General features: G+C 37.1%; 1 protein-coding gene across 1 annotated transcript; it reads left to right on the top strand.

Moving 5' to 3' along the window:
• The first annotated feature begins 13,066 nt into the window (after positions 1–13,066).
• On the top strand, positions 13,067–13,980 carry LOC110681626 (germin-like protein subfamily 3 member 3). The gene has a single exon (XM_021857779.1). The coding sequence runs from the start codon at positions 13,215–13,217 to the stop codon at positions 13,839–13,841; it is 627 nt and encodes a 208-aa protein (XP_021713471.1). The 5' UTR covers positions 13,067–13,214; the 3' UTR covers positions 13,842–13,980.
• The last annotated feature ends 10,808 nt before the right edge of the window (positions 13,981–24,788 follow it).

Here is a 24,788-nt window from a genome sequence, read left to right as displayed (position 1 = left end):
TGCTGCAAAAATAGTAAAGTTGAAATAAAGAAAAAAAAGTGATAATGTTATATGAATTTTAGATAATAGTATTATATAATAATCAATATGTTCATTTTTTGTAAATAAAAAAATACATAAAGATGTGTAAAAATATTCCAAATGAGTGTATATGGAAAAAATATGATTGTCAACCGGGAGAGAAAAATATCATAGGTTATAAAAAGTTTTCTTGGAGTTTTTACAAAAAAAAAAAAAAAAAAAAAAAAAAAAAAAAAACCGAAATGGAAAATTGGAGGGAAAATTTTTAACCAGTAAATGACATGTTTCATTTCTGATTTTTTTTTTTTTTTGAAACAAATCAATTCATTAATCAAAAGCCATACGACATCTACAAATGAAATTTAAATCAACAAATAAATAAAATTGAATTAAATAAGGGTATCCTTCATCAAAGCCATGATTGTTGAATAGATCTTGCAATGTGGTACATCTCTCGCACACATCGCTGGAATATACAGCTTTTTCTTAGAGACGGTCTAACGATTTGTTGTATCCGTAAGGATGATTTTCATCTGATTCACTTGAACGCCTTTAAAGATTTGACAACCGTTGCGATCACGGACAAATCTTTACCAACGAACTGATAATAGAGCAAAAGGGATTACCTTTTTAATAATCATAACATACAAAAAAAAACCCTAAAAAAAAGTAGCTAAACTAATAAAAACTAACGATTCCACCATAAGAGACGAACGAACATCTACACTACTTGTGTAGATTTATTGAAATTTAAATTGCAAAACTAAAAAATTTAACGGGAAAAGAGTAGGAAATAGTCTAATTTCCGATGAAATTACACTACTTTCGGCCTAAACAGCCAAAAAGTTAAAAAAACCTAGAAGAGAGGAAGAGAGGAGGAGCGTTAGGTTTTAAAAAATATTTTTGATTTTGCTTTTAGTATAAAGTTATTGATAAGTTTTCCTAAAATTATAATTGTTAATTAGTTTAATCGGTTAACTACAAAGTATTTAGAAAATAATACCTAAATATTTATACAGAGCACTGTACATTTTGTGTCATAGACTCATAGCCACCCTTTACTACTCTCTATAACCCATACAATTTGGTATTCTCGTCAGCTTGACTTGGTCTTATATACAAGAAATTTAGAAATAAAAACGAAATGCAGGCAAGATCTCCGGAGCCCTAGAAGCTTCAATGTGGTATTTGAAGATAATATTTTTTTAAAGAGTATCCTAAATTCCTAATCAAACCCATACAATTAAACTGAAGATAATATTATTTTATTAAACTCATACATACCATTTCGAGAAAGTTTACTTGAAAGATAATATTCAAGTCAATATAAACAACAACGCTGACAAAAATTAGACTAAAAAAAAAAAGATTTTCAGCCGCATCTTAAATACAAATATGTATTTCTTTGACTTTCATACCAACTAAAGAATATCACACCAGTTACGAATTGAACAAAACAAGCCATACTGACCAAATGTTTCCTCTATATAAAGGGTACCAATTTTCTCTAAGAAAACACATCAAACACATCTACAACATTATATCTAGACTTCAATACTTACATTGGTATTAAGTTAACGATCAAACACCACCTTACAACACCTTCTAGCTATTAGAAAGCTTATACGATGAACAATCTTTCATATTTCTTCGTCCTTTGTCTCCTAGCCACCTATCTCATGCCATAGAGCTCGACTTTTGTGTTGGGGACCCTAGTCTTCCTAGAGGACCTCAAGGCTATGCTTGTAAAGATCCTACAAAAGTCACTACTGATGATTTTGTTTACACAGGATTCCGTGGTGAAAAAACTCCTAACAATGTTTTTGGGAACAATGTGACATTAGCATTTTCAGATGTGTTCCCAGCTTTTAATGGTTTAGGTATATCTATGGCCAGGTTAGACTTCGCCGTAGGAGGAGTAATCCAGTACATTCCCATCGTACGTCGGAAGTTCTTATTCTGGTTAAAGGTTCAATCATTGCAGGTTTTATTGATACCAATAACACTGCATACTATAAAAGATTAGAGGTTGGTGATGTCATGGTGTTTCCACAAGCCATGCTTCACTTCCAAATCAATGTTGGCAAAACTCCGGCTACTGCATTTGTTTAGTTTGAATGGAGCAAACCCAGCACTACAACTCACTCCAACCGCCTTATTTGCTGGGAACTTACCTGCTGACATTGCCCAGAAAATCACACTTGTGAGTCAAAAAGGAAGTTATGCGCATGAAGCGAATATTCGGGACAGCTTAACAAAATTTCTTTCCCGAATTATTCTAAATTCCAACGTAATAAGTTATGAAGTTTTGCAATAAAAAAAATGTATAAATAATTTATGTCCTTTGTATTCTTTTCATTTGTTTGTATCAATAAATACACGGTACCGTACTTGTATTTTTGTTATTTATTTTAAGTTGAATACTGATACATACTTTATTTTCGTCCAAAAAATAAAAAATAAAAAAATCCCCCCTTTAATTTTCTTTGACGCTCATCACTTCCTACTTTCCTAGGATTAATAATACTTATACTCTCTAACTATACACAGCGTTTTTAGCATAAACTTGTTTTATGACTGATTTCCAATTATTGTATTTTCATATTGTGAAGTCATTATGTATCATAAATTTTTAGTTTGATTCCTAAATAATAGTGTATTATATGTACTCCTAAACTACTATACATGGGTATCTTAAAACTGAACGTCTGATAATATAAAACTCCTCAATTAAAGTGATTTCCATTGATTAGTATTTATAGGGTTACAATGAGATTCTTAATCATATTAGATAACTAACAAGATATGTAAGGATAATCTTATACAAAAATATATCATAAACCTAAAAGGAAAATATTCTATAAATATTCTCTATCACACCTCCGCAGTCGGAGCGGGAGCAAATCAGATGCTCAAACTGGATCTAAATCACGCATCGAACGGTAAGTATAGTATGGTAACCCATGATCAAAATGGTAACCCATGATCAAAAGAGAAGTAGTAGACGTGTGTTGGTGATGACGATGAGAAGCAACAGCCACTACCTACATAGAGTAAAGATAAGCGCTGCTTGGCCGGAGGAGGAGGAGAAGAGCCGCGCACAAACTTGGGCCAAGTTGCAGAAGAAGAAGCTAAGGGATCAAATCATCATCGAGGAGAAGACACTACACTACTATGAGAAATCACAGTTGAAGAAAAACAAATAAGATAGCCTAAATCCCACCACTTGACCATTAGGAATTACTTACCTCTAGAAAAAAAGGAAAAAAAAGACCACACAACAAGATAAATTCCACCAACTTAAAACAAGTAGCCCTTGGACTTAAAGAAAGACGTAGTCCACCGCATGCACTTGCGATAAAAGTAAAAAAAAAAAATTAAAAAAGTCAAAAAAAAAGTTGTTGCTTGTGTAAAAAATCCAACACCTCCCTCTAAGTTGTTATTGTACGTAGTTTAACAAGGCTCCAAGTCCAACCAAAGAAGAACACCTCCGCTGGGAGCTTGGGAAGGGGGCTTGGAGCAGGGCGACAACTAAGGTGGTGGAGGGCGACTTTGTTGATTGTGTTGTTGCTGCCAAGGAATATTCTGCCAATAACGACACCAAGAAAAAGAAGACTAACAAAGGGGTGGTTCGTCTCGTAGGTCTGGTTCATCCAAGACTACTATTAGTCATTGGATACACCATGCAAAATGCAAATCACTAATTAGACTAATGAAGGAGGACTGTGAGTGTGCAAGGTGGCGTATTAGGTGGAGAACCAAAAAGGTAATAAAGGTGGTGCACGAAGCTCCTGTGTGTGGTTGGAAGTCAGAGCACATAAGAGGCTGCCGGTGTTGGTCAACCATCGTACTCCATAATTAAATTGCGGAAGGAAAAAAAAAATGTCTTTATGTAATCGTTTGTGAATGTCACCGGTGGGTTTAGTTTTCAAACTAACCCATCAGCAGGGAACAAAAATTTGTATTTTTTAAAACAAAAATTTAGATAATATAAAACTCCTCAATCAAATGATTTCCATAGATCAATATTTATAGGGTTACAATGAGAGTCCTATTAATATTAGGTGACTAACGAGATATGTAAAGATATACTTATACAAAATATATCATAAACCTAAGAGGTGATTCTCTATCACTAATAAACTGATATTATAAATTATACTCTGTGACAAATTATTTTTCCATTATGTTATTCCGCGACTATTACAATACTTCGTATAAAATATTATCAGCATATAATACATGCACTATTATCATTAGGGTGTATTATAATATCTGTTTTTTCCATTGTTAAAATTTACGGATTTTTCACCAAATACCACTGAGTTCTTTCGTAATTCACCATATACCACACAAAATTTTCTAATACACCAAATACCACTGAGTTTTAGGTAAATGTCACAACATACCATTTCCGTTAACGGTGTTAACCATTAAAGTTAATTATGCCACGTGGCAACTTGTAATTGGTGATTATTAATGTTATTTATTTAATTAACTAACTTTAAAAAAAATTAAAAAAAAAAATAACACCTCCAACTCAACCACTGTTGCCACCAGCCCAGCCCCGACCTCTACCCCCGGCTGGCCGCCTGGTCCATTTCCCGGCCGGCCGGCGACCATTCCCTTCCCCTCCTCTTTCCCGTCGCGACCCACCCACCTATTTAAACCCAAAACCCGACTGAAACCCCACCCATGGAGCTTGCGTAATTGATGAATTTGATGAATGGAGATGTCGTCTTGTTGCTGCTGGTGAAGATCTTCAAGTTCGTCGTCTAAATCCATGGCGGAAGAATCCATTAAAGCCGGTAACTCGAGTAATTACCCTCAGCAACAAACCTTCTTTCAAAACACGAATACACTCCATTTGCACAAACCAAGTTCGAAAAAAACGAAAACCCCATTTAGGGATTCCAGATTTTGGGGAAACCAATTCGCAATCAAATCCGAAAAAAAACGAAAACCCCATTTGCACAAACCAAGTCCCCTTCAAGATTAACCCTAACCCACGACCTAATTTAGGGATTCCAGAATTCGGGAAACTAATTCAATCATAGTAGAAAACACACAAATTGCAATCGGAACAAGCATTAAATCATAATAACGATTCTCAATTTCATCAGAATCCTTCAAATGGAGATGAGAAAGTAAAGAAGAGAGTTGATGATGAAGAGGAGAGAGAGAGATGCGGCGGAGTTAAGGGTAATTGTGGAGAATCGACGGTGGTTGTTGCAATGGTTGGGAGGAAGAGGAGAGAGATTCCCAAGCTCCGAGAAGGATGAAACTGCCGCCGGTGAATGCCATTGAAAATAGCCCCATTGTAGTTTGATGGTTTTCTGGGAATTGGAGCTTGATATTCTGCAATGGACAATCAAGAAATGGAGATGGAAGAAAGTTGAGAGATTGGTATTTGGTGGTGGCAGCAGGTTTTTTTTTTGTTAATTTTTGTTATTTTTTTGGTTTTTTTTTTATAATTAATTAAATAATTTAGAAAGGAACCAATCACAAGCTGCCACGTGGAATTATTAGCCTTAATGACTAACGGTGTTAACGTCCGTTAGTCATTAATGGTATGTTGTGACATTTACCAAAAACTCAGTGGTATTTGGTGTATTAGAAAATTTTGTGTGGTATATGGTGAATTACGAAAGAACTCAGTGGTATTTGGTGAAAAATCCGTAAAATTTAAAACTATTTTTTTTAATGCAATCAAACTACTCTAAAATAATGTTATATACCACTCTAGACAACTCAAAAAAGCAATAAATTTTAGGTTTTTATTTGGAAAAATTGGTTTTAATAATCCCTACTTTGCCCGATTTTCTTTTAATAATCCAACTTTAGATTATTTTGGAATAATCCGAACTTTGGGGAATGTTTTCTTTCTTCAGTCCCAAATCGGTCAACAAAAGTCAACGACCAATTATAACAGGTTATATGACATGTGTCAAGTTATGATTAGTCCAATCAAATTATAAAAATTAAAAAAAAAAAGAAAAAAAAAAACTAGCAGCCCCTCCACCTCACCCTCACACTAACTCCAACCCAGCCACCACCATCTCCACCCTTACCCTACACCTAGCACCACAGCCCAGCCTTAACTCCACCCAGAAGCCACCAAACACCGCCGTTTAGCTCCCCAACTCCCCATTTCACAAATAACCACCAACCACATTTGCCCCGCAACAACACCAACAACTCGTCACGCCCGAGTAAATAGTTCTACAAATTAGGAGATCAGCTCGCTTTCCCTACCTTTTTGGATGCCGAAATCCTCACAGCACTCGCAACAACAACAACCCGCCACCAATTGCTCCTAGGTGGAGGTTAGGGTGAGGGTGATCTGAGGGTGGTTTCCGTTAAAGTGGTTTCTTGGGACGGGGAATAGGAAGAGGCTGTGATTTTGGGGGATGGGGAATAGGAGGGGGGCTGCGGTTTACCAGCGTCGGAGAGAGAGGGAGTGGGAGCTGCCTGTCAATGGTTAGGTGGCCGGATATTTGGGAAATGGGGTTTGGTTGGGGTGAGAACTGTGAGGAGTGGGGCAGTGTGTGTTTTTTTTAAAAAAAATTTATTTCTTAATTGTTTTTTGGCATTTTTTTAACCAATAACTTGCGAAATTTGTCATTTAAAAAAAATACAAAAACTTATTCAATCGGCAGTCACCGCTCATTGGGATTGAAGAAAGAAAACAACCCCCAAAGTTCGAATTATTCCAGAATAATTTAAAGTTGCGATTATTAAAAGAAAATCGGGAAAAGTTGAGATTATTAAAACCAATTTTTCCTTTTTATTTTCACCAAATACCCCTAAGTTTTATCTTAATTCATCAAACACCCACAAAATTTTTTAAATTCACCATATAACCACATGTCATATCCGTTAACTCAGCTAGTCATTAACATTAATTGTGTCATGTGGCAGCTTATAATTGATTCTTATTAATATTATTTATTTAATTATCTAATTAATTAACTTCTAATTTTTTTTTAAAAAAAACACCACTAACTTAGCCACCGCCACCCCTAGCCCAGCCTCGACCCCCACCTCCGGTTGGCCGGCGCCTGGCCCAGTTCTCGGCTAGCCGACGCCCATCCCTCTCCCTTGCCGGCGACAACCCCGACCCCAGCCTTCTCCATTTCCCCCCTTCCCGCCGTACCTCACCTCGAATCCCCTCTCCCTCCATGCCTTAAACTTAAAAAACCCCTCCTCACCTTTGCCGAAAACCCCTTCGTCGGCAGCTTAAACTGTAATTCCCCTCATGATTGCTTTAAACGAATTTAATATACTACTCATACAACCAAGATGAATCTTTCTCTTAGGGACCTCATGTATTAAAGATACTTCTCAGTTAAGTGTGCTTGGCTGGGAGTAGTCTTAAGATGGGTGACCTCCTGGAAAGTTTTCCCAAGGTGCGCATGAGTGAGGACGAAAAAATGTGCTGGAAGGACTTGTGTTGGTTTGTGAGGACAGTTGTTGGCCCTTGATGTGCATTTCGTAACAAAAGTCCACATCTTGATTTGGGTTCAAGGTGTTACAAATGATATCAGAGCCCGCGTGCTGATCTTGGATAATTAATCCTATGTCAGTCGCCTAGCGGGGGAGGATTCTGGGGCTATATAGTCATATTCAGACTGGATGTAACACTTTGGCTACCCAGAGGCCGTCAGGCGTAATACTTGTCCCTAGGGTTCTAAGCGCAACGAGGGCGTTGCCATTCTCAAGTGGGGGTGTATGTAATACCCCTCATGATTGCTTTAAAGGAATTTAATATAGTACTCATATTAACAAGATGCATCTTTCTTTTAGGGAGCTCATGTGTTAAGATACTTCTTAGTTAAGCGTGCTTGGCTAGGAGTAGTCTTCGGATGGGTGACCTGCTGGGAAGTATTCCCAAGGTGCGCATTAATTAGTGAGAACAAAATGCATCGAAAGTACTTGTGTTGGTTTGTGAGGACGGTTGTTGGCCCTTGATGCACATTTCGTGACAATACGGCCCTACCCTTATTTAGGGTCGGGGTGTTACACAAACCCTCTCCCACGGGTTGTCGTCACCCAACTTGCCGAAAACCACCACCCCCAAACCCTAAAACACCAAAATCAATACCCTAGATTTTGGTTTTAGGGTTTTGGTGTATGTGGTGGTTAAGTGGGGTGGAGACGGCATGGGGAGGGGCGAATTGGGTTCACCGACGCGAGGGAGGGGGTTTGGGTGCCGACGGTAGGTAGGCTAAGGGAGGGTTTTTCGATCGAGGAAGAGTCGGGGGTTTTTAGGGTTCAAAAAGGGTGGTTCAAGCTAAGGGAGGGGGAGGGGCGCCACTGGGGGTCGAGTTCAGGGGTGGCGCCGATGCAGGGGTTCAGGGTGGAATCTGCGCTAGCGGGGAGGTCGAAACAGGGTGGTTGCTGGGCTAGGGGACGTGGTCGGCTAGGTTTTAATTTTTTTTTGATAATTAATTATATAATTATTCTGCTGCCTATTTATAGTTTTTATTTTTTTATAGGGCGTTTTTTATATTTGTATGTAATTATGATAGTAGATCATCAATAGGTAAATTTTTTTCCCTTCCTATCATAGCCACCTCATCCTACCCCGCATCCCCATCCTTTTGGCCTTCCCCAAAATTCCTGCGGCCACCCACACTTAGCTTATACCTGGTTATTGGGCAAGTCGGGTCAGGGTCGATGCAGGTCGATTGTGGGTTGGGTCAAAGAGGTCACATTTTATAAGGTCAACATCGGGTCGGGCCATTTCGGGTCGCAGGTTAATAACGAGTCGATGTTGGATGGGCCAACAAAATATCAATTAAAATAAATATTGGATAAAGCCATTATTAAGTATATATTAATACAAATTTATCTATATAAATACTTTTACATTTTCGAATTTCTTTATCTATTAAATTGGAAAAACATTTTGGCCCTATAATGACCCACCCAATAAGGGTCTTGTCCATTAAATGCCTGCTTGGCCCTAACCCTATTATCATTAGGTTACCCTGCCCAATAACCAGGTCTACCAACACCTACTCAAATTATATTCAACCCCCACCCTCGTACTTCAAGTCAATAAAACAATGACGGTGATCAAATTATTTTAGACACTACGTATTTATTATGAGAGAAATTAATTTAAGATAATGTTATTCAAGTCAATAAAACCATGACAGTGATCAAATTATTGGATTAATTGACTAAAAATCTCAAATTATTCCTTTGACTTTCATATATACAAAATAAACAATATCATACCCTTTTTGAACAATTGAACAAGTCAAGCCATAAAGACTAAAAAACTGTTCCTGTATATAAAGGGTGCCAATTGCCGCTAAGAAAATGCAAGAAACCAATCCGTAATATAAAAGCTATCCTTCAACACTTATACTTGTTTTAACAATCCAACGCCAACTTTCTAGCTATAGCAAATTAACAAGCTTGCATAATACTGAGCAATCTTTCATTTTTATTCGTCTTTTGTTTCTTTTCCACTTTGTCCCATGCCATAGAGTTCCGACTTTTGTGTTGGGGATCCTAGTCTTCCTAGAGGACCTCAAGGATATGCTTGCAAAGATCCTGCTAAAGTTACAACTGATTATTTTGTTTACACGGGTTTCCGAGGTGAAAAAACTCCTAACAATGTTTTTGGGAACAACGTGACATTAGCATTTTCAAATGTGTTCCCAGCCTTTAATGGTTTAGGCATATCTATGGCTAGGTTAGACTTTGTCGTAGGAGGAGTAATTCCAATACACTCTCATCGTACATCAGAAGTTCTTATTTTGGTTAAAGGTTCTATCATTGCAGGATTTATTGATACAAACAACACTGCATACTATAACAGATTAGAGATTGGTGATGTGATGGTTTTTCCACAAGCCATGGTTCACTTCCAAATCAACGTTGGTAAAACTCCGGCTACTGCCTATGTTAGTTTGAATGGTGCAAACCCAGCATTACAACTCACTCCTACCTCTTTATTTGCTGGGAATTTACCTGCTAACATTGCCCAGAAAATCACACTCTTAAGTCGTAAGGAAGTTATGCAAATGCAGCGAATATTCGGCGCAGCTTAACCAAACTCTCCTTTCCTGGATTATTCTAAGTTCCCAAAATAAAAATGAAATAAAGTAATTAAAAGAGTGTATAATTGAATTACATATGTCCATTGTATTCCTTCAGCTTTTTTTATACTAATGAATATATTTGTAACATATACATATATAATATCCTCCTTTTTCTTTGATGCTCATTAGCTCATCCATTCTTAGGACAATACTAGCTTCATCCTTTTGTATGTTTTTAGTTGACACATTTTAACATGAACACTATACACACACTTTTCTTTAACTGTGTCGTTTTGTGATTTATACATAATTAAAAAAGTATAGTCATGTGGCCTGGCCGGGGTTAAAACCCTTACATTTTTCCTAAGAAAAACCATAATACAAAATATACTAGAGAAAGAAATTTAGGGCAATTATCACCAAGTGATTTTGTAACACTTTCCAAAACAGAGACTTGTAGCAGAAGAAAATACTTACATACAGTAACTTTTATTAACAAGAATAGTATTGTAATTTCTCTCTCTTCAACAACTATTGTATTGATTTAACATGAATTTGATGATCAATTGATCATAAACTAACTTTTGCGTTGAAATGGGAAACGTTTTACAATACTTAGCTTAAAACAAATCATGGAAGATTAATCTCGTACATCCTGTAAATGCCCGAATACAACAACAATTAATAAAGTTCCAAAGGCTGGAACCCAAAAGAAAAGTATTAAAAGGGTGAACAAGAAGCAGTTTCATAAAAGGAACAACCAACAGTTATTCTCGATTAGGAACATTATTATCAAAGTTGTTCTTGCGTGGGAACAAGCATTGCGATTAGTAAATCACATTGGGGGGGATTTAATTGAGTCCAAAATGGTTGTAACAAAGGTATTATTACCTTATTATTTAGTGAAGTTTGACTTTAAATCCTAAATGGATCATGGTATTTTTTCTTCTGGGCGCAAGAATTGAAGTTTCCACGTAAAAATCTTTCTTCTACTTTTACTAGTTCCTTTGCTTAACGTTTAATTTCCGGATAAAAATTTAGAACACCTGCTTCTATTACCATTTATCCCAGCCCATGGCCTCTTGCAAGTATTCCATCTAAAAAACCTATTGCATTGCACTTTAGATTCACATGGAACAATAATATAGTTGTTGAGGATTATGCTTGGGAAGTATTAATTGTTGTGGAAGTATTTATTATTTTGTAGATTTTTTACCTTTTTGTAATAAAAAGAATTGAACAAGGAGGAAATTTTGCAAGTAATTGTCATTTAACAGACCACATCAACCATTCTAATTTTGTTGGAGCTACCTCATATTTATAAGAGGTTTGAGAAACCAAAAATTAAATAAGAAGAAGCCATTTTTTGGCCAATAGCTAACTCTTTGCTTCACTATTCTTATAACAAAGATAAAAGTGATTAGGTATTAGTTCCCTAAGTTTAGCTTAGTTAAGGGAAATTGGCATTGGGCGATGTTGTCTATATCTCAATTAATTGGTGAGAATAGAGATGGCAATGGATCCAGATCCGATCCGGATCTGCGGACCCGTATCCGTTTTTGACGGATCTAGATCCTGAAAATTTGGACCCGACGGATCCGGATCCGGATCCGAATCCACTGCTGAAAAACGGATCTGGATCCGTATCTCACTTTGGAATCCGAATCCGGATCCGTTTACCCGTTTTTAAAAAATATATATATATCATTTACTCTTTGGCTCTCAATGTTTATGGTCTGTACTAATTGCTATCACCCAAGTAGAAACAAGCAGAGTTTTAACAATTCAGAGAGCTGCTTTGTTGTTTGTTGCTTTGGTGATCTTTTTAGTGCTGCTGTTGTCCTTTGGTGTTGTTGTGTTTCAAACTTTCAATCCTAATGCTGGCTGGTGGCTGCTATTTTGCTATTAGATTCAGCTACTTTGCTTCTTGGGAATGTTGGGATTATTGGATTTTGTTTTATAAAAATTGTTGTTTTTATTAAGAAATTCATATAAAAGCAAAAGGATCCGTTTTGGACCCAGATCTGGCAGATCCGACGGATCTGGATACGGATCCTCGTGTTCAGATCCAGATCTAGATCCGACGGATCTGGATCCAAGGTCTGAAAACGGATATGCATCTGGATCCAGACAGATCCGGTCCAGATCCGGCCCGTTGCCATCCCTAGATGAGATGAATGTGCTCCAATATACACTAATATTATTAAAAATAAAAATTAAATAAAATAATACCCTCCACAATATAAAATATCACCTTGTCTATATACCAATACTAAAGTGGAGATTTTTTGGGAGGAAATTTACTCTCCTAAACTCTATTTTATCTCTTTTTAGTTCCACAAAATTAATAAATTGCTTAAGAATTTATTAATTCATATATTTATAACTATTGAGTTACATATCAATAGAAACTTTTATATTTCAAATACTATTAATTTTAAAAACTGAGCGGGTCATCAAAAATTATATAGTGCAATCCTAATTTTTAGTTATTTACAATAGCATAATTATATATCGAATATAGTCTCGTCAACTTGACTTGGTCCTTTGTTTTTTTTTTTTTGTTTTTTTGAAGAAAACTTGACTTGGTCTTATATACAAGTAATTATTTAGAAATAAAATACAAAGCGTAGGCAAGATTTCCGGAACCCTAGAAGCTTGAATGTGAAATTTGAAGATAATATTTTTACAAAGAGTATCCTAAATTCCTAATCAAACCCATACAATTTAATTGAAGATAATGTTATTTTATTAAAGTGATACATACCATTTCGAGAAAGTTTAATTGAAGAAATATTCAAGTCAATAAAACAACAACGCTGACAAAAATTGGACTTAAAAAAATAAAGACAGATTTTCAGCCGCAGCTAATCACTTCTTTAAATGCAAAGCACGTATTTCTTTGACTTTCATACCAAATAAAGAATATCACACCCTTTACGAATTGAACAAAACAAGCCATAGTGCCAGACTGACCAAATATTTCCTCTATATAAAGGGTACCAATTGCCTCTAAGAAAATACAACAAACCAATCCACAACATTATATATCTACATTTCAATACTTACATTAGTATTAAGTTAACGATCTAACACCACCATACACCACCTTTCTAGATATTAAAAGCTTACACGATGAACAACCTTTCTTATTTCGTCGTCTTTTGTCTCTTAGCCACTCTATCTCATGCCATAGAGATCGACTTTTGTGTCGGGGATCCTAGTCTTCCGAGAGGACCTCAAGGATATGGTTGCAAAGATCCTGCTAAAGTCACAACTGATGATTTTGTTTACACAGGTTTTCGTGGTGAAAAAACTCCTAACAATGTTTTTGGAAACAATGTGACATTAGCATTTTCAGATGTGTTCCCAGCCTTTAATGGTTTAGGCATATCTATGGCCAGGTTAGACTTCGCCGTAGGAGGAGTAATTCCAGTACACTCCCATCGTACGTCAGAAGTTCTTATTTTGGTTAAAGGTTCAATCATTGCTGGATTTATTGATACCAACAACACCGCATACTATAAAAGATTAGAGGTTGGTGATGTAATGGTGTTTCCACAAGCCATGCTTCACTTCCAAATCAACGTTGGCAAAACTCCGGCTACTGCATTTGTTAGTTTGAATGGAGCAAACCCTGCACTACAACTCACTCCCACCGCCTTATTTGCTGGGAACTTACCTGCTGACATTGCCCAGAAAATCACACTTTTGAGTCAAAAGGAAGTTATGCGGATGAAGCGACTATTCGGCACTTCTTAACAAAATTCCTTTGCAAAATTATTCTAAATTCCAACATAATAAATTATGAAAGTTTGTAATAAATTTTTTTTATGTATAATTATTTTATGTCCTTTGTATTCCTTCATCTTTTTGTGTTAATAAATACTCCTTACTTGTATTTTTGCTATTTATTTTAAGTTGAACAATATGATACGTAGTATTGATGTATTCTTACATAATTGTATTAATATATAGTTACAGGTAATATTATGCTTTCATCAACACACATCTGTACATAACCTTTTTTTTTAATCATTGGATTGTTAAAAATAAATTGCTTAATGATTAGATTATGAAACTCAAATTTTCCTTTATTTTATCATTTTGATAGAAATTATAATTATGATAATATTTATCGCATATTAGAATAGATGTTATGTATATTTTGTATCCTTATCGTATTAGGTTTTCTAACATGATTAGGACTAGGATTGTAAACTCTATATATATTGATCAATGGTACACACTCCAAGTCGAGGAGTTTTCCCGAAATCTAATATGGTATCACAACTTAGGTTTTAGATCTCAATTTTTTATTTTTTCCAAAATTTGGTTTTATTTTTTAGTTTTTTAATTGGGACATTTTTACTGTGCCATCATTAAGCTTCCGCACCAGCTTTTTGTTTTTCTCACTTCTTTGATTTCGGCCTTACTCCATGGCTAAGGACTCCGACAATCCCCTGTCTCCTCCTCCACCTTCAACGGAATACCACCCGGCCCTTTCGGTTAATAATATCAAGAATCCAATCCCGTTGATTCTTGATCGAGAAAAAATTCAATACTCAAATTGGCTGGAGCTATTCGAGGTTCATTGTCACGCATTTAACGTCCTCAATCACATTGACTCCACCCTTCAAAAACCGACTGATATTTCATCGTTGTTGTGGTTGCGACTTGACTCTATTGTCAAGCAATGGATATATGGTACTACCTCGATCGACCTTCTCCAAACCGTCCTGTGCAAAGGTGACTCTGAACTGTGGAATAAATTAAAGGATATCTTTCAAGACAATAAAAATACGAGGGTTGTTTACCTCGAAAACCAGTTCAATACGCTTCACCTTTCCAATTTTACGGACATTTCAAGCTACTGCCATCAATTGAAGAACCTAAAGGACTAACTAGCTGTTGTTGATCAACCCATAACCGAGCAAAAACTCGTAATCCACCTTGTATCAGGTCTTGTGAACAGCGATTACGACACTATTGCAACGATCATTCAACAGACTGACCCCTTACCATCCTTTGAATCTGCAAGATCAAGACTCCTTCTTGAAGAAACTAGAAGACCAAACAATCAAGGGAGTCAAGCATCCTCTTTTCTCTCGCAACATTCCAATTCGACCGCAAGTTCCACCGCTCAAACAACATCCCCAACGCAACAGCAGCAGGTGCGGCCTGGCACTGGTGGCACCGACAGAGGCACCGGTCAGGGCAGGGGGCGTGATGGCGGCGGATCAGCTAAAGGGGGCAAGGGGAAGGGTCGGGGCAGAGACTCAACCCAACAACAACAACAGCAACAAAACTCGCAAGCCCCACAATGGGCTCCAGGTGCGCCTTGGGCCCAACAACCACAACAACATCAATTTTGGGCACCAGCTCCTTTCCCCTTCCCTCAGCAAGCCCAATCTCAGGCACGACCAACTGCTCAACCACAAAGATTTGCAAACGTAGCACGATATCCACAATCGGCTTATCAAAACCCGTATCTGGTCTATTCGGCTCCTAATTATGGGACCCCCATGACTCCTACCGAGTTGGGAAACTCTTTTCCTACTATGACTCTACCAGAGGACAACTCTTGGTACATTGATTCGGGCGCGACGTCTCACATGACCAACAATTCAGGTACTCTCATGCCCTTGTTTAATTTGAGCACCAATTATCATATCTTAGTTGGTAATGGACATCGCATTCCCATAAAAGGTTATGATCACACCATTTTTCCTAACACTAAACCCCCTCTTGCCCTTCGGGATGTTTTATTAGCACCTCAACTAGTTAAAAACCTATTTTCAGTGAAGGATCTTCGTACGGGGAAGGTAATAATGAGATGCAATAGTTTGGGGAACTTATATCTAGTCACTGCAAACACCAATCCTTCTACTTGCCTTGCCACAACTTTCACTGCCACCTACTCATCCACTTGGCCAACCCTCTAGGGCATCCGAGAAATCCTGCTTTAAGTGTGCTTAGGTCTAGAAATTAATTCCATTGAATAAGAAGCATGACTTCAATTTTTGTGTTTCTTGTTAATTAGGAAAACATATTCGTCTGTCGTTTTATACTTCTAATAGTATTTCTACTACTGCTTTTGAGATTATTCATGTTGTCTTGTGGACATCACCTATTCGTAGTACTAATGGTCACAAATATTATCTTGTTTTATTGGATGATTTTACCCACTTTGTCTGGACTATACCTCTAAAATTCAAATCACAAGCTTTTCAATATTTTTTGAACTTTAGACCCTATGTGTCGACTCAATTTGAACGTCCTATAAAATTGTTCCAAAGTGACCATGTTAGAGAAATTGATAATGACCCTTTTAAACTACTTTGTGTCACAAATGGGTTAATTTTTCGTTTCTTTTGTCCACACACGTTCTCTCAAAATGGGAAGACCGAACGCATGATTCGCACTTTAAATAACGTTTCTCGCACTCTACTTATTCATGCTTCCATCCCACCCTCCTATTGGGCTCATTCTCTAGAAACGGCAACCTATCTCATTAACATATTACCCACCAAAGATCTCTCTAATAACACCTCGGCCTTTGCTTTGTTTTGCAAAACGCCATCATATGATCATTTGCGAGTCTTTGGTTGTCTATGCTTTCCTAATCTCTCGGCTACAGCCCCTCACGAATTAGCCCCTAGATCCACTCCATGTGTCTTCTTAGGCTACCCTTCAAATTATCGTGGATATAAGTGTCTAGACCTCTCCGCAAATAAAATTATTCTTTCCCGTCACGTCACTTTTGATGAGTTGACGTTTCCGTTTCGTAGTTTGAGTACCTTTCGGAACTCAGATTATAGCTTCCTTGAGGATAGTGGCCCGAGTCCCATGTTGTCTACTTTTTGGCAGCACCCTAACTCAAACCAACCTCACACACAAGCTGCCCCAGCCCACGCTATTCAACAGCCCACCACTATAGGAAGCCCAGCGACGCTCGGTCACTTATAACTCGTAGTCAACGAGGTATTTTCAAATCCAACCCCAAATACAGCCATGCTAATTTAATGTGACCATCTTCTCTCATAAATCACCGCTAACTAAGTCATATAAAAATGCACTTTTTGACTCTAACTGGAAAGCAGTGATGCAAGATGAATGTGATGCTTTTTAATATAGGGACTTGGGATTTGGTACCTAGGCCTATGGGGGTGAATATTGTTAATTGTTTGTGGTTATTTAAACACAAATTCAAGTCTAATGGTGTCCTTGAAAGGTACAAATCTCGTCTTGTTTGTGATGGCAGGTTGCAGGAGGTTGGTGTACATTGTGATGAGACTTTCAGTCCAGTAGTTAAACCGGCCACTATTCGTACTGTTCTCAGTTTAGCTTTGGCTAAAAATTGGTTGATTCATCATTTAGAAGTCAAAAATGTCTTTCTTCATGGTAATTTGCAGGAAACTGTTTATATGCATCAACCTCCGGGTTTTGTTGATCAGCAAGCACCCTCCTATGTATGTCGACTTTGTAAGGCTATATATGGGTTGAAACAAGCTCCTTGAGCTTGGTACCAGTGCTTTACGAATTTTTTGGTCAGATTGGGTTTTGTCATTGCTAAGAGTGACAACTCTCTTTTTAATTTTCGACAGGGTGATGATATGACATATTTGCTTCTATATGTTAATGATATTATATTAGCTACCTCTTCTGACAGGTTGCGTGCAGGGATCATATCTTAGTTGCAAACTGAGTTTCCTATGTCTGATTTGGGCCCTCTGAGTTATTTTTTTAGAGATTGCGGTTATCCGTATTCCTTTTTATTTGCTACTTTCTTAGAAAAAGTATGCCCAGGAGATTTTAGAGCGTGCAGGTATGGGCTCTTGTAAACTTGCAGCTACTCCAACTGACACTAAGTCCAAACTTAGTGCAAATTCAAGACTACCTTTTCGGGATCTTACTTTGTATCGCAATTTAGCAGGTGCTCTTCAATACCTTACTTTCACTAGGCCTGATATTGCCTATGCGGTGCAACATATGTGTCTTTTTATGCATGATCCTTGGGAATCTCATATGATACTTTGAAGCGCATTCTGCACTATATTCAAGGTACCATTAAAGCAGTGACTAAGGCTAAAATGATTTTTTCCAAAGAAGCATACCTATTTTCCGCACTGAGTAGGTTTTCTGACATAATAGATGGGAAACTACTCTTTGTCTTCTTCTCTAGTGAGGACGACACTGATTGTCCCTTCTGACACCGCTAGGTACAGCTGGAGAGGCTCTCTTTTCTTTTGGTTTTGAAAGCACCAAAGGATTTGCTAGATACTCTTTCAGTTTCTGAAATGCTTCTTCATGTTCTTGTTAACATTTGAATTCTTTATTCTTCTTCAACATGTCGTAAAATACTTTATTCTTCTCTGATGACTTGGAGATGAACCTATTCAGTGCTTCTATCCTTCCAGTAAGGCTTTGTATATCTTTCTTGGATTTCAGCCATTCTAAGTCGAGTATTGCCTTGACTTGTTCTGGGCTGGCTTATATTCCTTCTTGTGTCACCATGTAACCTTAGAATTTGCCTGAATGGACTCCGAATGTACATTTTGTAGGATTCAACTTCATCCCGAACAGATTCAAGATGGAAAATGCTTTTTTGAGATCTCTGAAGTGACCCGTGGCTTTCTTGGACTTGACCACCATGTCATCTATGTATACTTCCTTTGTATTCCCAATTTGTTTCTTGAACATTTTGTTGACTAGTCTTGGATATGTTGCTCTGTCGTTCTTCAGTTCGAAAGCATTACTTTGTAGCAGTAGATTCCTTGGCTGGTTATGAATGCTGTCTTTTCTTAGTCATCTTTGTGCATAAGGATTTGGTTGTACCCGTTGTACGCGTCCATGAAGGATAACAACTTGTGCTTTGCTATTGCATCTACCATGGCATCAATGTGAGGGAGTGGGAATGGATCTTTTGGGCATGCCTTGTTGATGTCTGTGAATTCAATGCATATTCTTTATTTTTCGTTCTTCTTTTTCACCTACACCACGTGAGCTAGCCACTTTGGATACTTGACCTATCTGATTTTTCCGGTTTTGAGTAGGTTTTAGACCTCTTCATTGATTATCTTGTTCCTTTCTGAAGCGAATTTTCTTCTCTTCTGCTTTACTGGTGTATGCTTTAGGTCCACATTTAGTTTGTGTGTGATCACGTCTAGCGAGATTCCTTTCATGTCTTCATGTGTCCATGCGAATGCATCCTTCTCTACTTCCAAGAACTCTAAGATCTGCTTACTTAGGTCTTTACTTAGTTTCGCTCCTATTCTTCTTTCTAATCAAGATGATCCGGGTTCAGCTAGACCTTAGTTGCCTCTTGTTCTTCTGCTGTGCTGATCTTTTCTTAGCCCAATTAAATCTCTAATTGCTATGATGACTCTTTCTCTACAGATGTTGCTTTCAAGGCTATCTTGTAGCATTCCTTAGCTTCTTTTGGGTCTCCCTTGATTTCTTAGATTCCCCATCTGGTGGGAAATTTAATGATTTGATGATAGGTGGATGGGATAGCCTTCATCTCATGTATCCATGGTCTGTCGAGAATAATGTTGTAAGATAATAGAGTATCAATCACTAGGAATTTTACCTGTAGGTTGATTTCTTTTGCATAGGAAGGCAGTGCAATTTCCCCAATGGTTTTCTTAGTTTCTCCACTGAATCTGACTGGCATTGTTTACTTGTTGATGATATCCTTCTCCTCTATGTTCACATGCTTCACTTTATCGAGCATTATGATGTTGGCAGAACTTCCATTGTCAACTAGGATTCTTTTGATGAGGCAATTTCCAACTGGGAGTGATATTACTAGGCCGTCATGGTGCTCTTCCACTGCATCAATTTCCTCAAACACAATCGGGACATCTAGCTTTGCTTCTACCTTCTTGGTTGACTTGTTCTTGTTGCTTTCTTTGGCACGACGTTTTGCTGCTGAGTATGTCAAACCGCATACTTCTTATCCTCCAAATATAAAGTTTATTATGTTGATGATTGGAGGTGGAGGAGGTGGTTCTCCTGGTTTGGATTCTCTTTCTCCACCTAGAGCTTTAGACATGTCTGTCATGAGTTCCTTGAGGTATCCTTTCTTCAGCAGGTAAGCGACTTCCTTTCTGAGTGCCACACATTCGCCTGTAGTGTGCCCGATATCTGAATGTAAATCACACCATCTTGAGGGATCTTTCTTCTCCCTTGGCCTGACACTCTTTCTAGGCCACTATACAATGTCTCCCATTTGTTCAAGGTCCTAATCACACCTACATGGTTAACATTGAAACAATATTCATGCAATTTAGGAGGGAGTTCAGGATCATCCCTCCAATCTGTGAATTCTCCTTCAATAGCGTTGACTATTCCTTCTTCAAAGTGGGATCGCTAATAAGGATTAAATCTGTGATCCCCTCTGATGAAGTTGTTATTCCTTCTTGAAGAGCGATCTAGTTCTAGAGTCTTTCGTGAGTAGACATCCTCTTCAAATCTGACTTGAGCCATTGCTTTGGCTTGGACATCTTCGAAGGTTGTGTAGGGATACTTGGTTATTTCCTTGTAGAGTTCACTATGGTCCAACAGTCATCTTCTGCAGGCTTCAATGGTAGTGGGAGTGTTGCATTTGTGTATTCCAATCTTCTCCTTGTTGAACCTGTTTAGATAGTCCCTTAAGGACTCGCCATGCCTTTGCACTACTCTGTACAGATCTGAGGATTGCTTCTGGACTTTTTTGCTGCTTGCGAATTGAATTTTGAATAGGTTAAACATTCCTACAAAAGATCGAATAGTCTCATTATCTAAATTAATGAACCAAGTTAGGGCTGGACCTAACAGTGTGGCTCCAAAGCCTTTGTACTTGATTGCTTCTCTAATATCTCTGGGATAGAACTGGTCATCACTTTTCGTTTGTAAAGGGATACATGTTCATCAGGATTTGCTGTTCCATCGTACATGGCCATGTTGGGTGTAGTGAACCTCTTTGGCACTTCAACCATGGCGATCTCTTCTGAGAAGGGTGACTCTATGTAGCCATCAGCAGCTTCCTCCTTCATTGGTTTTGGCACTCTAGGGATCTTTGCGATCTTTGCCTTGAAAGCCTTGAGGTATTCCTTGACTACCTTTTTTATCTTTCCCTGCTCGGTTCTGGCTTGTTTGTTTCCCTGTAGGGTACCTGCATCAATAAAACCTTCATCCAAGGATATATGCCTGTTGTTAGAACCTTTATCCCCGTTATTTGGGGTATGAAAAGCTCCTGATAGGTCAAGGTGCATGGCTATGCCTTTAGTGTTCTTTCTGGTATTGGCTGTTTTGGATGCAATCGAATGTATTTGGCTACGAAGGGCTTTGTTTTCCTTGGTTAGAGTGGTGAGTCTAGCCTCAGTTTTGACTTTTTGGGCCAACAGGGTTTCGATCTGGCTTTTTTGTTGGTCTAAGGTTTGGCGGAATGTGTTCATTCCTTCATTGATTTCAGCTATGGTGAAGGGTACTAGGTTTCCAAACATGATTAAGGGATGCTCTTTGTGGTCTTTTAAAGAGTTTTTGGCGGGTTAACTGATTATCGAACCCACGGTGGGCGCCAAATTGTTTAGGACAAATCTTAGAGGGGTAGTTTCTAGGAATTTCCTTAAGGTTTTAGGGGTATCAATAATCAATCCTGCAATAACAAAGAGCAATAATACAACAATGGACTAAAGATTTAATAGAGAAATAAGAGTAAGAATGACAATACTGAGTAAGGACAGCTTCCTTGATCAGAATGACTACGATAGTTATTGATTAACTTGCAAATAATTAGACTACATGAGTATGAATGAGGCTGTATATGTGTTTCTAGCTATTTTTATCTACGGGTTGCTAGGGTTTACACGGATTTACATAATATATTCAAAAGGGGAAGATCTTCGTGATTTATTCTTCTTACCGTTATGCTTCTATGTATTTTTAGCATAATTGCCTTGCTGATTTGCTGATTGATCCCATTCCCTTATTTGTATCAATTCAGCAGTTAGCTTGATTCTTTCTCCACCTGGCTTTGTGCTTAGGTCTTCGAGACTTCCAGTGACAGCTCTATGCTTTGTGGGCTTATAGAAAATACGGGCCCAACAGTTATATTGCTATCTAGGTAAACATATTTTACTCTTTTCATTCAAATTATCTTTACTCTTCTCATATAAAATGTATTTATTTTATATTGGGATCTGATATCCAACTATTTTTTGCTCTCACCTTACATATATTACTAAGAGATTATTGGAAATTGCAGGGTAGCTGCAATTGACTTATTTATTTTTTATTTTTTGTTCAATGGCGGATGAATGCATATTAGTGGGGTCCCTTGATCCCACTTGATTATTTTAAAAAAATCTTAACTAGATAATTTTTTTTTCCTATAAAAATTGTTTATATTCTTAATCAAATGACCCCCTTAAAATTTGTGAAATGCATATTGACCCCGTTAAATATTTTTTCTAGATCCGCTATTATTTTTGTTAAGCTTGCTGTTAAGTGTTAAAAGGCTAAATAGTGGGATAATTACTATTAAAATGATGGTAATACCAAGAGAATTATTAAGATTTTAATGATTTGAGTAGGCCATAATGCAATTTTAGCTGAGGTGATTGAAAATGAACTTTCACTTAGGATGGCATATGAATTTCAGGTCGCTCCAACCTCATTTAGTAAACCATGAACAGTTTTAAATACTTCTTTGACTTTCTTTCCTCCAAAGTTTCGACTATTGATTTAATGTGTCTGAAATGTTTCCCAAGCGCTGATATCCACACATTGTGAGTATTTTTTTTTTTAGTATGCTTCCCCTGGTTCACTGGAGCTTAACTCTGACTATATCCGGATTCAACCCAGGTCACACATATGGCTTATAGTGGGTGAATCTCCCAACAAGAGTTTTCTGTATTTGGTGAGGCTCAAACTCAAGACTCTCCTTAAGCGACATCAAGTTGCTTACCACTTGAGCCAACACTTGTTCGTCACATTGTGACTTATGAGTATTACTTAGGTAGAATTGTTTCAAACTTTTATTTTCAATCTTTTTCAGTTTTGAGTTGCCCTTATCTATAATGATAGTCGTAGTTAGTGTTCAGGTGACGGTGTGGTGGTTGTGAGGCTACTGGGTATGGGAGATGTTAATGGATTGGGGTTTGAGCATGGTATCTTCGTAGTCAAGGCTTGGTCTACATGGTGTAGGTGGGATGGTGGGTGTTGGGTTAGAGTAGTTAAGGTGGGGTAAGAATTGTTAGAGGTCTTATATTAAAGAGCCTTTATTCCGTACTTTGCAAGTTCCATCGACTCCAAAATGAGGGCGTATAGTAAACGATGGGTGTAGTGTGAAAGATGCATATTAAAGAGTCTTCTTTCCATACTTAGTAAGTTCCATAACTCCTAAATGAGGGTGTATTGTAAATGATGGGTGTAATGTAAACGTTGACTTTGCCTAAGCTCAATTTGAACTCAAAAACGTGAATCTATGATTCAAATATCGGGTTTATTTTTAGTTGAATGTGAGTGTGAAACCTTGAACTTTAGTGGGTAGAGAAAAAATATATTTGGAAAGATCCCTCAGGTTTGGCAAAATTCTGTAAATACCCCCATGTTTTTTTAAGGAGTATTCCTAGGGTACCCCTATAGTTTATTTACCTATTATGTCCAAATTAACGAGGGAAAGCTAAAAGCCAATATTTCACTTTCACTTTCCTCGCCTCTCACCCTTTCTCACCAAAGTAAAAACAACACCACCAACAAAACCTTATATTAGTCCCAAAATAATTTGGAGTCGGCTAACATGAATCGTCATAAGGATAAAGTGAAAATATATTAAGTTTTGAGAAAACTTAACCAAATTAAAGAAAATCAATATAGTTCATAAAACATTATAGGGATAAATGATAAAATTAAATAATATAATATATTTTAAAAGTATTTATACAATTATGACATGTAGTTTGGAATGATTTTCTCCTTCCACACTGCTTTATCCAACACCAATGTAAAAAACTACATATAAGTTTGAAATGATTTTCTTGGTGGATGTTTTTATACATCGAACATAGGTTTAAAAAATTTAAAACATAGGCCTCAATTTACTAACAAATGCAACATGTACAAACTTACTAATTTACATTTTTCACCTCTATTTGGTATAAGAACATAATTTGACCTTAATTTCAAATTGTTTCATCTTTCTTCCAACAAAAATAAAAGAAAAAAGTAAATAAAAATCATCACATTTTAAACAATTGAATAGGTAACAGAAATGAAATTAAAATTAAATCGCCATACTTACAGAAGCTGAAGAGAGAATCCACGTGATTGGTGCAAACTCAAAAAACCTAGCAACAATTTGGTAAAAAAAAAAAATGTCCAACAACAATTTGATAAAAAAAGGTTAACCTCATGTGACAATTTTGGTAAATACAATAAACTTAGACGACATTTGAACCAAAAATATCTCCTTTTTCTGACAAACTCTTCAAAATAATTATTTTAATTCGTTCTCGTATTTTGTATATTTGTTTTTTCTATTTAATTAATATTTCACCCAATTTCTATTTTGTAATTCCCTAATTACCCAATAACAAAGGTTCCATCAATTTTAAATGCATTTTCCCACTAATTCGTGCATAATTTCAATTTTTAAATCATCATTCTCTCTTTCTAATGGTTATTTTAATTAACTTGTCCCTTTTTTCTGTTATATATTTATTT

This window comes from Chenopodium quinoa, unplaced genomic scaffold (genome assembly GCF_001683475.1).
Source record: "Chenopodium quinoa cultivar QQ74 unplaced genomic scaffold, ASM168347v1, whole genome shotgun sequence".
Lineage (NCBI taxonomy): Eukaryota > Viridiplantae > Streptophyta > Magnoliopsida > Caryophyllales > Amaranthaceae > Chenopodium > Chenopodium quinoa.
This window is presented reverse-complemented; position numbering and strand designations above follow the sequence as displayed.

Coding starts and splice junctions, on each gene's coding strand:
- LOC110681626 (XM_021857779.1), top strand. CDS start 13,215: ATGAACAACCTTTCTTATTTCGTCGTCTTTTGTCTCTTAGCCACTCTA.